A 14,176-nucleotide genomic window follows, 5' to 3' on the forward strand; every position below is an offset into this window, starting at 1 on the left:
TTAATGAGCGGTAATGAACAGTGATTAAATGATTTATACACACTTGTCCCGGCTTTCTCTGACTGGGAATATAAGATATGATTCACGTGGCTGTGCCTGAGGCGCAGCTGAATGTGACACTGTGCTTAGTTAACTCTGAACTCAGCACCTTGCAAATCAATTGAAGCTTCACCTCTCGTATATCGACCTGTTGCATATTGATTTTCCACATTAGTCACGTAATAACGTGTTAAAAACGTAATGAAATGTGTAAATTTCTTTAGTAATTCATTTATTAAGCTGCCACACAATGGACCTCTTTCAAATCAGAGTTCCTTAAATGAGGGAGGAAGCTGAAAATGTTGAATTTAGCTGGTGAGAGTCATTTTTCCCTGGCTTGGGAACAGTACGATGGGTTTTTGGTGATGTATATGTTGGGTAAATAAGCTTCGACTCTGTTGTGATTTAAAATGTTCACAGGGCATTTAGGACTAAAATTAGTTCTGGCATTACTGTCAGTGAGCTGCTGCACAGAGAGAGAGGGGAGTATACAGAGCAATATGACTAGAGAGTGTGTTTCTGACTTTGTATAAAAACCAAATAAAACTTTTGACAGTCCTCCAAGTTCTTATTGCAAAAACTAAGGGCATTTTTACATTTGAAAAAATGTAGTCCAAAGTCTGAAGTAAGATGTTTTGGTATCTCCATATACTTGACGCTGTTGGCATGAATTTGTTTCATCGCGTTGTCTTTCCAAGTTTTGTACAAAATTCCTTCTTCTTACCAGAATCCAACTCCCTTTCAGTACAAGCGTAAGAGATCACCCCCTAATTTCTTTACTGAAATTATTCTTATTATCGTTTGTAAATAAAGTTTAATCTACCCTACAGTAGATACAGGTAATTGGTCCAAAATCGAACCACCAAACAAGCTAAACGGTGGTTCAGTTGGTCCAGACCGTGACCACCTCTTTTGGTAGTACCAAGTTTGGTCCATTGGTGTATGCTGGTGATATCTTGGTTGATCAGCCGCTGTGGTTGGTCAGTCTTCAAATAACTAAATTGGTATGTTAACCTGCTCAGTGTGGACAGGTTTGACACCTGTATCACACCTGCTGTTTTGGACCAAACAAAAAAATCTGGACTAAACACAGTGCATGTGAAAGAAATGACAACAAAAGAAAGCTTTTTTTTTTTCCTAAATTTGTGATTAGATTTAAGTTTGGAGTAGAAGATGCCCTGTTTTTCCAAAAGCAGGAAGAAGTTGAAGTAACAAAAAAAATGGCCCAAATGTGTGCACACAAACAAACAAACAAACACACACACAGCTTGTATAGTCTCTGTAGTTTGAACATATTTTTAGTGAACTAATAAAGAGCTTGTGACTCTCAAATGTAGCATATTGTAGATTTTGAGATGTGTTTAGTAGGCGTGTGCCATATCGTATCGTACACGTATATTATATTGTGAACGATATAATACCCTAAAAATATTGTGCCATATCACCCAACCCTAATTATCGCTTCAGGGTACTATTTTTATTTATTTATTTATTTATTTATTTATTTTATTTTTTTTACTGTTTTTAGCAAAAGAAAAATTCACACTGTTCTTATTTTCCGTTATATATCTACTAGAGACAGATTATATCTGTCCAGTGTCATTTATTTGACTTTAATCCTGGATATATGGAGATATTTGGAGTGCATTATTAGCATTATGACATTCTGGATCATTTGACTTCTGTTACAAATCTGATCAAATTCTTGTATTTTTTTAATATCTCAGGTAGTGGTGTGACATAAATTGTATGCAATAATAAATTAAAATTTTCATGTTGTTGCAGTAATGTATTCTTGAAAAAAAAATCCTTGATTTATATTGCCAATAGTATCGTTATCGTGAAAATGCTGTTAAATATTGTGATATTATTTTAGAGCCATATCACCCACCCCTAAGTGTTTAGGATCATTATCCTATCCATTATCCCTTTTTCCAATTAACACAAGCCCTGAGCTTGTGAGTTGAGCTTAAGTGTTGGAGAGGTGTTCTTTTCATGGAATTATGCACCCTTTTCATTTCCAATTTTTGGAAGCTCCTTTGCTTTTTGTCGTTATGCTCTGGAAGATAATCCTCTGCTCATAACTTTTATTCACAGTGACAAAAATTAGACTTGAGTGCTACTGTATGTTTATAATACTGTATTTCCCATATGTTCTTAAGACCTTCTTATTTTATTAGCAGATTAACAGACTCATTGGCAGTTTAATGTGTTAATGTCTGACTGACACTGTATGAAACTTGGCCACTGGCCACCATTACTTGTGCTGTAAGTGTATCCCTGTGCAGCTACAACGTGACGGGCAAAACCTCATCTCAATAACTTACATAGTTGTGACTGCAGTATTTGGATCAGGTGTCTAATGTCACAGTAGAGTCAGCCAAGTGCTGTTTAAAGCTGATGGAGGTTATATTAGAGGATCTACAGCCAAGTGTATCAAGATAGAGAGAATATTGAAGATTTTTTTTCCTCACTAGATTTAGGAAGTCTTTGATGAGCATCTAGTACAGGGGTGTCCAAACTTTTTTTGTTGGGGGCAGAAGGAGAAATATATTTGAAGTCACAGGCCAAAGACATGAAATATACCACTTTAAATAATACATTTTCCTGATTACGTTCTTTTACACACCATTTCACTTGACTTACTATCTTTATCTTTAACAGTGTTGTGTAAACTAAGATTTTTCAAATTGATGTTTAATTTCATGATGTCTCTTAATATAAAACTCCTTAATTACTGCAACTTTTAGACTCATTTGCCCTTTTTCTGCTCTAAAACTGCGCACTCTCTCTGCTTATAGACTCTTTGGTCTGTTTTTCTGCGCTAGAAATGCGCACCCTCTCCGCTTTTAGACTCTTTGGCCCGTTTTCTGCGCTAGAAATGCGCACTCTCTCCGCTTTTAGACTCTTTGGCCCGTTTTCTGCGCTAGAAATGCGCACCCTCTCCACTTTTAGACTCTTTGGCCCGTTTTCTGCGCTAGAAATGCGCACCCTCTCCGCTTTTAGACTCTTTGGCGCGTTTTTTGCACTAGAAATGCGCACCCTCTCCGCTTTTAGACTCTTTGGCCCGTTTTCTGCGCTAGAAACACGCACTCTCTCCGCTTTTAGACTCTTTCGCCGTTTAGTTTGCGCTAGAAATGCACACCCTTTCCGCTTTTAGACTCTTTGGCCAATTTTTTGCGCTAAAATTTGCTTACTCTTTCCGCTTTTAGACACTTTTGCCCCGTTTTTCTGCGCTAAAACTTTACTCTTGCCGCTTTTAGACTCTTTGGCCCGTTTCTGACACCTAGCGTTCAAACTTTGAATCTCACATTATAAAAACCTGCTTAACAGCGGGCCAACTTTCATTCTATTTCTAAAATACCTCGCGGGCCGCTCCAAAAAAAGAAACTGGCCGCAAATGGCCCGCGGGCCGTAGTTTGGACGCCCCTGATCTAGTATCAAAGAGTGGTTTAGCTTTTATAGAACAGGAAATTAAAATGCAAAAAATTCTGGACTGATCCCCTGATCTTCTTTAGAGCTTTTTTTCTTAGTGGCCTTTGTTACTCCTTTCTGTTCACTCTCAGTCTTTGTCAAATGTCAAATGACTACATTTTCAGGGGCTTGCATCATTTTACTATTTTACTGGTGCAGACCAGGGCACAGGCAGAGCTCAATGTTCTTTCTCTTTCCAAGACTTTGGAAAAACACATATTAAGGCCCACAGGCTGCAACCATGCCTTTTAGCTCCTAGATAAAAGACTAGATAGAAGAGATATGTTTAGTGGTGTATTAAAGTAAAACAAGTTTTCTGGTCCTCAGATGTGCAGTGTAGGTGAGACCGTGCCTCACTGCAGCTTCAGCTTTCTGTTCTCGACTGACAGAGTTTCAACCTGACGTAGTCTCAGTTGTTGTAGCAGAACATCCCCATGGCGTTTAAGGTGTTGTGCTTATCATAATTGTACAGAGTGATTTTTTTTTTTATCACCATATGAGGTGAGTTCAAACCAGTCTGACACATCTATGCTGACCTGGCCTGTCATGATGAGACTTCTTTGTGGGTGATATATTGTCCCAGAAATTAGTGCGATGCAACATATTTTTGTAATTTTAAGACCATTAAATGATACTCACATAATGATAACAGAATAACATAGTTATTATACACTTTTTAAAGACAACAAAATTTGAATTAATCATTAGTTATATTTAGTTTGAAAATTATATGCTTATTTCTTCCCCTACTTTAGTCCACTATGTGTATGGAGTCACAGTTTTTGAAGCAGGATTGGCTAAAATACTGTTCACTGTTATATATGTAAACAAACATACAAATAATCACAATAGACTATCACTTATTTGTTTATTGTACGATTAATCGATATTGCAAATATTGTGACAGGCCTAATGCTGACCTCAAACTTCTTAATTGCACAAAAAAAAACAAAAAAAAAACAGGAGATCAACAGAAAGGTTCAGTTCAGCCCTCAGTTATGTCACATTGAAAATCACTAAATCTTAGGCTACGTTCACATTACCAGGCTAAAATGACTCAAATCTGATTTTTTTTGCTAAATGTGGCTCAGATCTTTTTTTTCATGGCTGTGTGAACGTGCCAAATCAGATCTGAGCCACTTCCACATGTGGTCCTAAATCGAATTCGTATCCAATCCATGGACATGTAACATAAATGTGAACAGTCAGATCAGAATTCATGCGTCTTTTTGCTTTTACGCATGCAATATGTGCTTCTTACACGTACCCACACACCTCTTGGTACAGCTGTGCAGCTATAGCTTCAAAAACAGCAAAAGCAAACCACCTGGCCTTTTTTCACCTCCTCGACCTGAGCATGAACATCAGCCCAGCTGTTTACTCTCCACTCCAGCAGAGGATGCTCCACATATGAGCTGCTAACACTGCATCCATTTCCCTTTTATATAGCTACTAGTCATCTCTTAAATATGACGTTTTTTGTTGTTGGTGAAGAACGCAATGTTTGCACACTTATCAATTTGCGCCTGTGAGGAGTTTCACTTACATTTGTGAACGTAAACCGTCAAGATAGCCACATCTAATCTGAGCAAGAAATCAGATTTGAGCAATGTGGCTTGTAATGTGAACGTAGCCTTAGCAACCAGTGATTACACTGTGCCACTATTATTTTATTATACTTTAAGCCTACACAGGGTTGTGTTGTACAGAGTGTTAAATAAAAAAAAATCTATACAGTCAAGAAAACCACCAGATAGGTTATAATGGTTGTAAAATGGTTGTGTAAACTTAATGTGTGGATGGGCATTGGGTCAGGTGCAGTATGCTTTGTAGAAACTGTAGGAACTGCATCACACACAGTGAGCACCACACTAGGATACACTGAATATCTGCACACAAGTCTAAAATCATATTCCAATGCCATGCATATGTGACCTGTGTCAATGAGGCTTTCCTATTAATTAGCTGAGCTCTGGCCCAGTCGGTACGATCCCTACTGAAGGCAATCCCATTGTGTTCGCTGCCCTTTTGCTGTAGTGAGCAGGCCGGGGCAGTGGTTGGAATGGAGCTGGACTCTCTGGTTACAATAGCTGAGAGAAGGACTTTGGATAAACTGCTTTCTATCATGAACAATGATGGTCACCCACTTCACACCACCATCATGAAGCAGAGGAGTGTGTTCAGTGGCAGACTGCTGTCACAGAGCTGCACAACAGACAGACTCAGAAAATCCTTCATTCCGAGAGCCATCAGACTCTTTAACTCCTCCCATCGGGGACGGGATGCTGCTGACGACTGAGTTTAATCCAGGCACACCACTTGGACATTATTCAACAACTTAATTATTTATATTAACACTTCCCCAACCTCGCTTACATTTAAGTATACCTTACTCATGATTGGGTATTCACATTTTCACATTCTCTTTTTAGAACTGTCTTGTAACGTATGCATACTTATATTATATTATATTTCTATGTCACATCAGTCACTTTCGTAATCGATGTCATTGCACTTTACTCTGTTAATTATTTAATTATTTATGACCATTAGCAACATCTACTGCACTGCTCCGTTTACAGAGAGATCCTTACCTTGTATAGTTAGTTTTTTTTTTTAATTTTATATAGCCTTATATATTTTCTATTCTATCTATCGATCTATCTATCGATCTATCTATCGATCGATCAATCGTCCTGTGCACTTTCACACTTCTCAGTGCCTCGTTTTAAATGTCAGCGCCCTCAGAATTCTGCCAAAGAAGCGAGGATCTACTTTGAGAAGTTTGAAAGTGCACAGGACGATCGATCTATCTATCGATCTATCGATCGTCCTGTGCACTTTCAAACTTCTCAAAGTAGATCTATCTATCTATCGATCGATCGATCTATCAATCGTCCTGTGCACTTTCAAACTTCTCAGTGCCTCGTTTTAAATGTCAGCGCCCTCAGAATTCTGCCAAAGAAGCGAGGATCTACTTGATCTGCATCAGCGTTGTTTAAAGTGTATAAAGTGTAAAAATAGCGATTTCTTGGCGTTGGCAACACTATGCCCCTATTCTTGCAAGCATTGCCTAAAAGCTCTGTGTTTCAGAAGCCTGGGGGTGAACGAAGGTGGGCTATTCAACGAAAGTTTGTACTTGTTATAGCATGGGCGGCACAGTGGCCTAGTGGTTAGCACGTTCGCCAGCACTGGGTCCAGATTTCATGGCCATGTGTGGATGGAGTTTCCATGTTCTTCCTGTGTCTGCATGGGTTTTCTTCCGGGGACTCCGGTTTCCTCCCACAGTATTTCAGAATGTCTAAAAAACATGGAGATAAAGTAAATTGGATTTTCTAAATTGCCCAGAAAATGTAATACCCTGATGTGTAAATGCTTGTGTGATTGTATGCTCAGATATGGATTTGCCCTCGATGCTGGGACAACTCCTCAGTGCCCGATGCAGTCCTCCAGGAGGACAGTACGCTGTGCACAATTGGCTGCTGCTTTTCGCTGGTTTGTTGAGTTAAATGCCTTAAGTGGCAGAAATGCACTAAATAAGTGTAATTAAGAAAGTAAGTTTTAATGTTTCACTACACCCCAAGTCCATTCTACACCAAATATTCCAAAACGAAACATTTTAGGTAGGTGAAATTATATATTTTTGGTGTAGTGCTGTATACCAGTGCCCCAGATAGAGTCAGCAGGAGAAACCAAAGCCTATGTCTGAGTATCCTCTGTCCCTCACACCTCCTCTGGCAGTGAGTAGGAATTGAAACAGGACCGTGGCTGCAGGTCTATTTAATCTCTCTTCACGTGTTCGCTGTAAACATCTCCACAGCTTCTGACCTCTACTCATTTTAATGCCTCTGTTGATGCTCTGTAGTTTTTTTTTTTAATACTGTTTTTTTGTTCCTCATTTGTGTCTCTAAGCTGCACTTTTCATCTCTAGCAGAGATAAAGTCTCTATTCTCCTCTGAATTTACTTATCTTATCAGAGCTGTTCGGGAACAGCAGCTCGGCTTATTCTACAGAGACCAAGTGCTGCCATTTTCCAGCCTGCTTCACACTCTGTTTTACTGCCTCAGATATGAGAGAGAGAGAGAGAGAGAGAGAGAGAGAGAGAGATGAATGGTGGGATGCTGAAGTGATATATAGTATGTGTGCACTAGCAAGACCATTTATTAAACTCCTATGTTTTTTTTTTTTTTGGAGGAAAGCACAGCGATTTGGTTCTGATACATCAGCTCACAGACGCCTTTTGCTGATCAACATCACCATAGTGGGAGAAGAGCTCCATCTACCCACACAGAGAGAGCAAGACAATTGCGCTCTCTCAGGGCTCCGGCAGCTGATGGCAAGCTGCATGACTGGGATTCGATCTCCCAATCATATTGGCATCTGAATCACTCGGTGTTCCATTTTGAAGCATTTCTTTTGGCCTGTTGTTCCTGACATTTTGACACAATGAAGCTGCCAGCAATATAGTGTATATATAATATTGTAAATACTAAACAGTGATTGTGAACCTTTAAATACCTGTGTGTACTTGTGTCTGGTTGTGTGTGTATGTTAACTGGGAGCCATGAAAACAAATATTGACCATCTTTATTTCATTTAAACCTGGGAATAAACAAATAAAAAGAAAAACTAATAGAAATATGTAATATTGTCAGGTGCTTCACCTTTTTGAAGCCCACATTAAGATGTATCTGATGGGAGGATGTATTGGAACTGCTGTGATCTAATGCTGTTAAAATCATTCATAGTTAAACAGTTTGAATTATGTTAGACAGTTATGCAGATCTTTAAAATCAGATGTTTTGTGTATGTGTATTCAGTAGAAATCACAGATGGGTGTGCTTCACCCTCTGTCCAAACCACCAGCACTGGTTTATATTAAATTGGACAGTAATGCAAAAATAGCAGCACCTTCACTATTGATCTCAGACCTGCAGACTCCAAACTTTTGTACATGCGTGTCTCAAAGTTAGACTAAATGACAGAAAGAGCAAGAGGTGTAACATCATTAAATTTGCTCACTGGGTCAAATAATAACAGAATGTCTTTGTGTTTTTAGACCCTGGCACTAGCCCCTGCTCTGTGGAGGAGAGGATCAGTCAGGAGGCCAGCGAGCTGGAGAAACGCCTCAGCATGCTGTCACTCAGCAGCCGCCACAGCAGCTCCGGTAACACGCACACACACACACACACACACACATGGTTGATGGTTCACTGCAGAAGCTCATATCATGTTTAACACATATTTTTCGCACTATTAGACACAATTAAAATTTTCCCAAAAATCGTCAGTGAGCCTTTTAATCCAGTGTGTCTTATATATGAATTTTACCAGTCAGGTTGTAAGAAGCAGTAAAGCCACTCCACTGAAGTACAGCATTATAAAGGAATTTCAGTTTAGTTCTCCAGCACCGGGGCTAAAGTCGCATTAGCATTAGCCGCTAACCGTTTTTTCCTCGTTTTTTCCTCGTTCATCGGCCTGTAGCCTGAGCTTTTACCATGCTAAAACAAGCTACATGGGACAAGCCGCTGTCTAACATTGCCCTGCCTTACCTGAACACTCAGGGTTTCTCAATGTAAAGCTGTCGTGCGGCATTAGCCTGTTGGTGGTTGGCCGTTCATGCTAATGCTCCAGCCTTAGTGTTGGAGAAATCTGGAAATCTAGCGCCCGTTAGACTTTAAAAGAAAGTATTTTTTTATTGCAGTTTTGTTTACTTAGCTTAGTTTTATTTTAACTTAAATAGATACCCACTTCTCCCCCCACCAACACCCAGCGATGAGCCCTGCTGAATTAGAAGTTGCTTATAGTCTCTCTTGAACTGTGTTTATAATGCGGTGCACCTTATGTATGAAAATACACCAGAAAAATAGCCATTCACTAATAGTGCCTTATAGTGCGAAAAATACGGTAGTATTTAGTTGAAGTTCAACAGTCCAAGTTGTTAAGTTATTTTAGAATCATTAATTTTTCCTTTTTTTTTATGTTACAATAATGTACATTTATCTAATGGCAAGCTGCATGACTGGGATTCGTATATCTTGCTCCTGGGCTCCCCTACAGGCAGGAAGTGTTATTCATGGTTTAAGCCTCCATTAAAGACAACAATTTACACATGCATTTCTGGACAGGCTGAGAAACACAGATCCACACTGAAGGTGAAAGAAGCATGTGCACTGAGGTGGTAGGAGTAACGTCCTAATAAGTGGGTTGCGTAATTAGCTGGGAGAAAATGGGGAGAAATTTGAAATAAAATAAATAAATAAATAAAATGTATTCCCAAGGGTTTTTATGGCTTTTCCCAGTGCACTCACAGACACATTATGACCTATACTGTCTTTCTCTTTCTCTCTTCTAATTGGTCAGCTTCACACTCCAGCTACAGCACCTCCCTGGCAGGAGACGACTGCAGCGTGTCCAGCTCCTCCTCTGAGACCAGCAGCCGGTCAGACCCAATAAGTCGTCTGGCAGCTTGGCCTGACCCTTTTAGACACGCCACCCCTGTAGAATCCTCACCATCGCTGTCAGGAGCCAGAACTCCCAAGCCTCTGGGGGCGTCAGTCAGCACATCCAGCGAGGAGCGTCTGTACAGAGCAACGATGGGGGTTTTCCGCCCTCCGTCCAAACCGCCACCACCCAGGGGGCTTCAGGACGCAGGGCGGCAGAGTTCGACCGACAGCGGCATCGCTACGGCCAGCCACTCATCATATTCCGGAAGCTTCTCGTCCTACACGGGCAGCTTAGACACAGGGCAGGGGGAGACTGAGGAGTTTGGATCCCACTTCAGTCTGTCTTCAAACCCCAACCCCAGCCTCCACCCAGGCCACAGACCCCTGCCCCCACAGTTCCAGAACATTCAGCCCTTTTCCACGGCTCCAACAAGCACCACCTCTCTGCTACCAGAGCACAGGCCCGTGTGCATATGTCCGAGTAACGGGACGTCTCATAAGCAGGAGAATCAGGGGTACCAAGTGCCGGGGCATGTCCTGCAGCGCTACGATTCCCCCCGCAGGATCATCCAGCTCCAGCCCTCTCCCCAGGACACTGGAACGCCAGCTAGCCCAGAACAGAGGCCCGAGCCCCGGCTGTGGGGGTCATCAGGATCTCTTTCAGAAGCTGCTTCCAAACTGGGAGCACCAGTGAGATTAACTGGGAGTAGTGAACGAATAGCACCTCCTGGAGGCTCCAGCACGCCACGGCATATCATCTGTCCCATATGCGGAGGATTGAAGGTAGCGTTTAACACTTTGTGATACATTTTTTTATAGTATGGTTCTGATTTTGTGTGTCAGGTTTTGTTACAGATATTTTTTCTGGGTAATTAGCATTTCTAACATTTATTTATTATATATAATTTAAACTATTATCAAAAAAGTTGATCACAAGTTTACTTTTGCTTTTTGCTGTTTTCATGATCAATTGACCACTAGAATTGCTCTGAAATCATTTTACATTGACTTCCATTGCAACCACCTAGCAACACCTTAACAACCAATAGTTATACCATAGCAACATATTAGCCACAGCCTAGCAACACCTCAGCAATAGCATAGCTTTTGGAACGGCTTAGGAATTGCTTAGCAAAACTTAAGCAACCTACCTGCTAGCATAGCAAATGCATAGTAACACCTTGACGACCACTTAGCAACCCTTAGCTACCAACAGATATACTATAGCAACACTTTTTTTACCCATCAGTTATATCATAGCAACAACCTAGCAACAGAGAACAGAGAAAGGGTAACAGACAGAGAAAATGAGAGTAAGAAGAGATTGACTAAATAACATAGTTACTCTTAGTCATTATCTCTCTGTTATGAGTATAAGAGAGTATGAGAGAGAGAGTAACCTAGAGAGAGAGTAAAAAAAGAGATACATATAAAGTCTTAAAGCCTTTTCTCCGTGCAGCATCAGGCTTTACAGCATTTTCTTTATCTTAAAACCCTGCGCTCCGGCTTTGTCTCGGCTCAGATCAGTCCGTCGTCTGTTCCGGACCTGCGCCGGCATTGCTGTCGAGTATCAGGAGGGAGCTGGGCTTGCTGGGTGAATTTAAATGCGTTTGTCATCTCGTCTCTGCCTGCCGGCGCCGCAGTAATCTGCGTGTGTGGTAATTACCATCGAAAAGGATTCAGCTGCTCCAATCCGTTCAAACGAACGGCCAAAATTTTAGCTCGTCCAATCATTATTACACTGCTTGTCACACATACAGACTGAGATCAGAGCGGAGAGATTAGCATGAGGAGAGAGATATTAGTGCATCAGAGATTAGCAGTGCCTCTCAGGATCCTTCAAGCTTTAACTTGCTTTATTGTCTGTTTTTTTTAAGCAGCTGGTCTGTCTTGTGGTTGATATTGATGTTAGGCTGCTCTTCAGTGGTTGTCTGAATTTCCTGTGGGGCTCAGTTGGTTGTTTTGGATGAAAAAGTAATATCGAATATCCATAAAACTATAGGACTATATAGGAACTTTTATGAAAGTTATTTCCAGCTTTTGCCATGCTGTGTGTGTCTTTATGATCGAAGAACATCGAGTGTGAAATGCTGTTTACAAGTAAAAGACAGCACTGATGCTACAGCCGCAGGAATCAATAATGTTAGGACCTTCAGGCAGCAAAACTCACCAACAAAAGTTGCAGCAAAGTGGAAAAAACTCCAGCTCCCCTCGAGCATCCACTTTAACATTGAAAATTTTCCTTTTTTTTATCCACTCATACAATTGTAACACAATCGATTACTTTCTGTAAGTTTGAAGAAACCCTTCCTTAGAGTCAGATTTGAACAGGTAATGTAATTAAAAATGTAATTAATCACAATTAACTACACAGTCATTTGTAAGGTTTTCTGAATTGTAGTTTATAGCTTACATCTGTTGCTATAAACAAACTGTGCAGTAGCACATTCAGAGCTTCTGTCTCTGACTTTACTTTATCTACAAGGTGGAGCAGCTGTAGGTAGGAGTGTGTACTAGATTGGAGGACAGTGACTATAAGTGGATTAGATGCTGCAGTGCTGCTGGAGTTTTAAACAGTGTTTAATCACTCAGTCATTGCAGAGCTGAGAATGACCTACCACCAAAATAACACATGCTCTGTGTGAGTTTTACCTGTGGGTTCCTGACCATTAAACAATAGGGTGAAAAGGAGGATAATAATATTATGTATGCATAGAAACAGATACAAAACTACATTCTGTAATTATAGAGCTACAAAGTGCTGCTATATGGAGCTGAAACATTGAATAATTGTTGTAATAAACAAGAAGGTGGTCATTATGTTATGCTTGATTAGTGTACTCACCTAAATTAATAATAAGAGGTGAGTGATGAAAGTTCCCAGAAGTCTTTAACTTGCCGAAACCAAGCCCCCTTAACTTGTAGTTGTTGATAAAAATGTACTACAGCTGGATATTTTTTTCTTTTTTACTCTATATATAAATATATAGAGTAATAAATGAAGAGGACTACCTCAGAGCTCATTAGCGTAACCTCAAACCATCAGTTATAGATGGTCGAAACTTGGATACTGTTAGGTGTTCCAACATAACAGTGATCCAGAACACACATTAAAAGAAGCTGTGGAATTGATTAAGCAGGCCAACATTAAGCTTTTTGGAATGGGCTGACCTCAGCCCTATTGGAAATCTGTGCACCGTATTTAAACCTCAGCTCAGTGCCAGAAAACCAACACGTTCAATTGAACTTGATCACCTACCAGTTCTGCCAAGAAGAGTGCTCCAATATCCAGCAGGAATTCTGCCAAGGTGCATCTTGTTAAGGGACAGATAACCAAATGTAATACGTGTATCTGAATCAGTTTCTCTGATTTTGCTATTTATAGGTTTATGTTTGAGTAAAATGAAAATTGTTTTTATTCTATAAACTAAAGACAACATTTCTCCCAAATTCCAAATAAAAATATTGTCATTTAGAGCTTTTATTTGCAGAAAATGAGAAATGGCTGAAATAACAAAAAGGATGCAGAGCTTTCAGACCTCAAATAATGCAAAGAAAACAAGTTCATATTCATAAAGTTTTAAGAGTTCAGAAATCAATATTTGCTGGAATAACCCTGGTTTTTATTCACAGTTTTCATGCATCTTGGCATGTTTTCCCCTCCACCCGTCTTACACACTGCTTTTGGATAACTTTATGCCTTTACTCCTGCTGCAAAAAATCAAGCAGTTCAGTTTGGTTTGATGGCTTGTGATCATCCGTTTTCCTCTTGATTATATTCGATTTTTTTTTTATTTGATAAAATCAAAGAAAGTTACAATTTTTGGGTGGTCTCTTGTTTTTTTTTTTCCAGAGCTGTATGTGGAATATGTTGTGTTTATCATCAGATATATAACTAAAAGAGAAATCATTACACAGTTTGGAAGTATCACAGTATTTGTTCCGATACTGGTGTTACAGGATACAGGATCAGTTGCAGTTTAGTTTTTACTGTTGTGCCAAAGATATACAGAATACACTATTAGAGAAAATAGTTATTTCACAAGTGTGCTCTTATGTGGGAAAGTGGCTTATGAGAAAAACAACTTTTTTGTATGTAATCTTTATTAACTGGAAATATACGAGTATTTTTTTACATTCTGATCTTTTTCAACTTATGAAATCTGCTTAGAAACATAGTAAACATGTAACATTTTCACTTTGCGTGAGTTATACAA

The 14,176-nt window shown here is 39.8% G+C and overlaps 1 protein-coding gene across 3 annotated transcripts in view; it reads left to right on the forward strand.

Annotated features, from left to right (window-relative positions):
* The window catches only part of dok7b (docking protein 7b), a 48,398-nt gene that overhangs the window by 25,924 nt on the left and 8,298 nt on the right, over nt 1-14,176 (forward strand). For all 3 annotated transcript variants that reach the window (XM_007241206.4, XM_049481479.1, XM_049481480.1), the window contains 2 exons: nt 8,573-8,680; nt 9,877-10,742. In XM_007241206.4, coding sequence (XP_007241268.3) covers nt 8,573-8,680; nt 9,877-10,742 — 974 coding nt within the window. The remainder of the gene's footprint in view (nt 1-8,572; nt 8,681-9,876; nt 10,743-14,176) is intronic.

Source organism: Astyanax mexicanus, chromosome 7, assembly GCF_023375975.1.
Source record: "Astyanax mexicanus isolate ESR-SI-001 chromosome 7, AstMex3_surface, whole genome shotgun sequence".
Lineage (NCBI taxonomy): Eukaryota > Metazoa > Chordata > Actinopteri > Characiformes > Acestrorhamphidae > Astyanax > Astyanax mexicanus.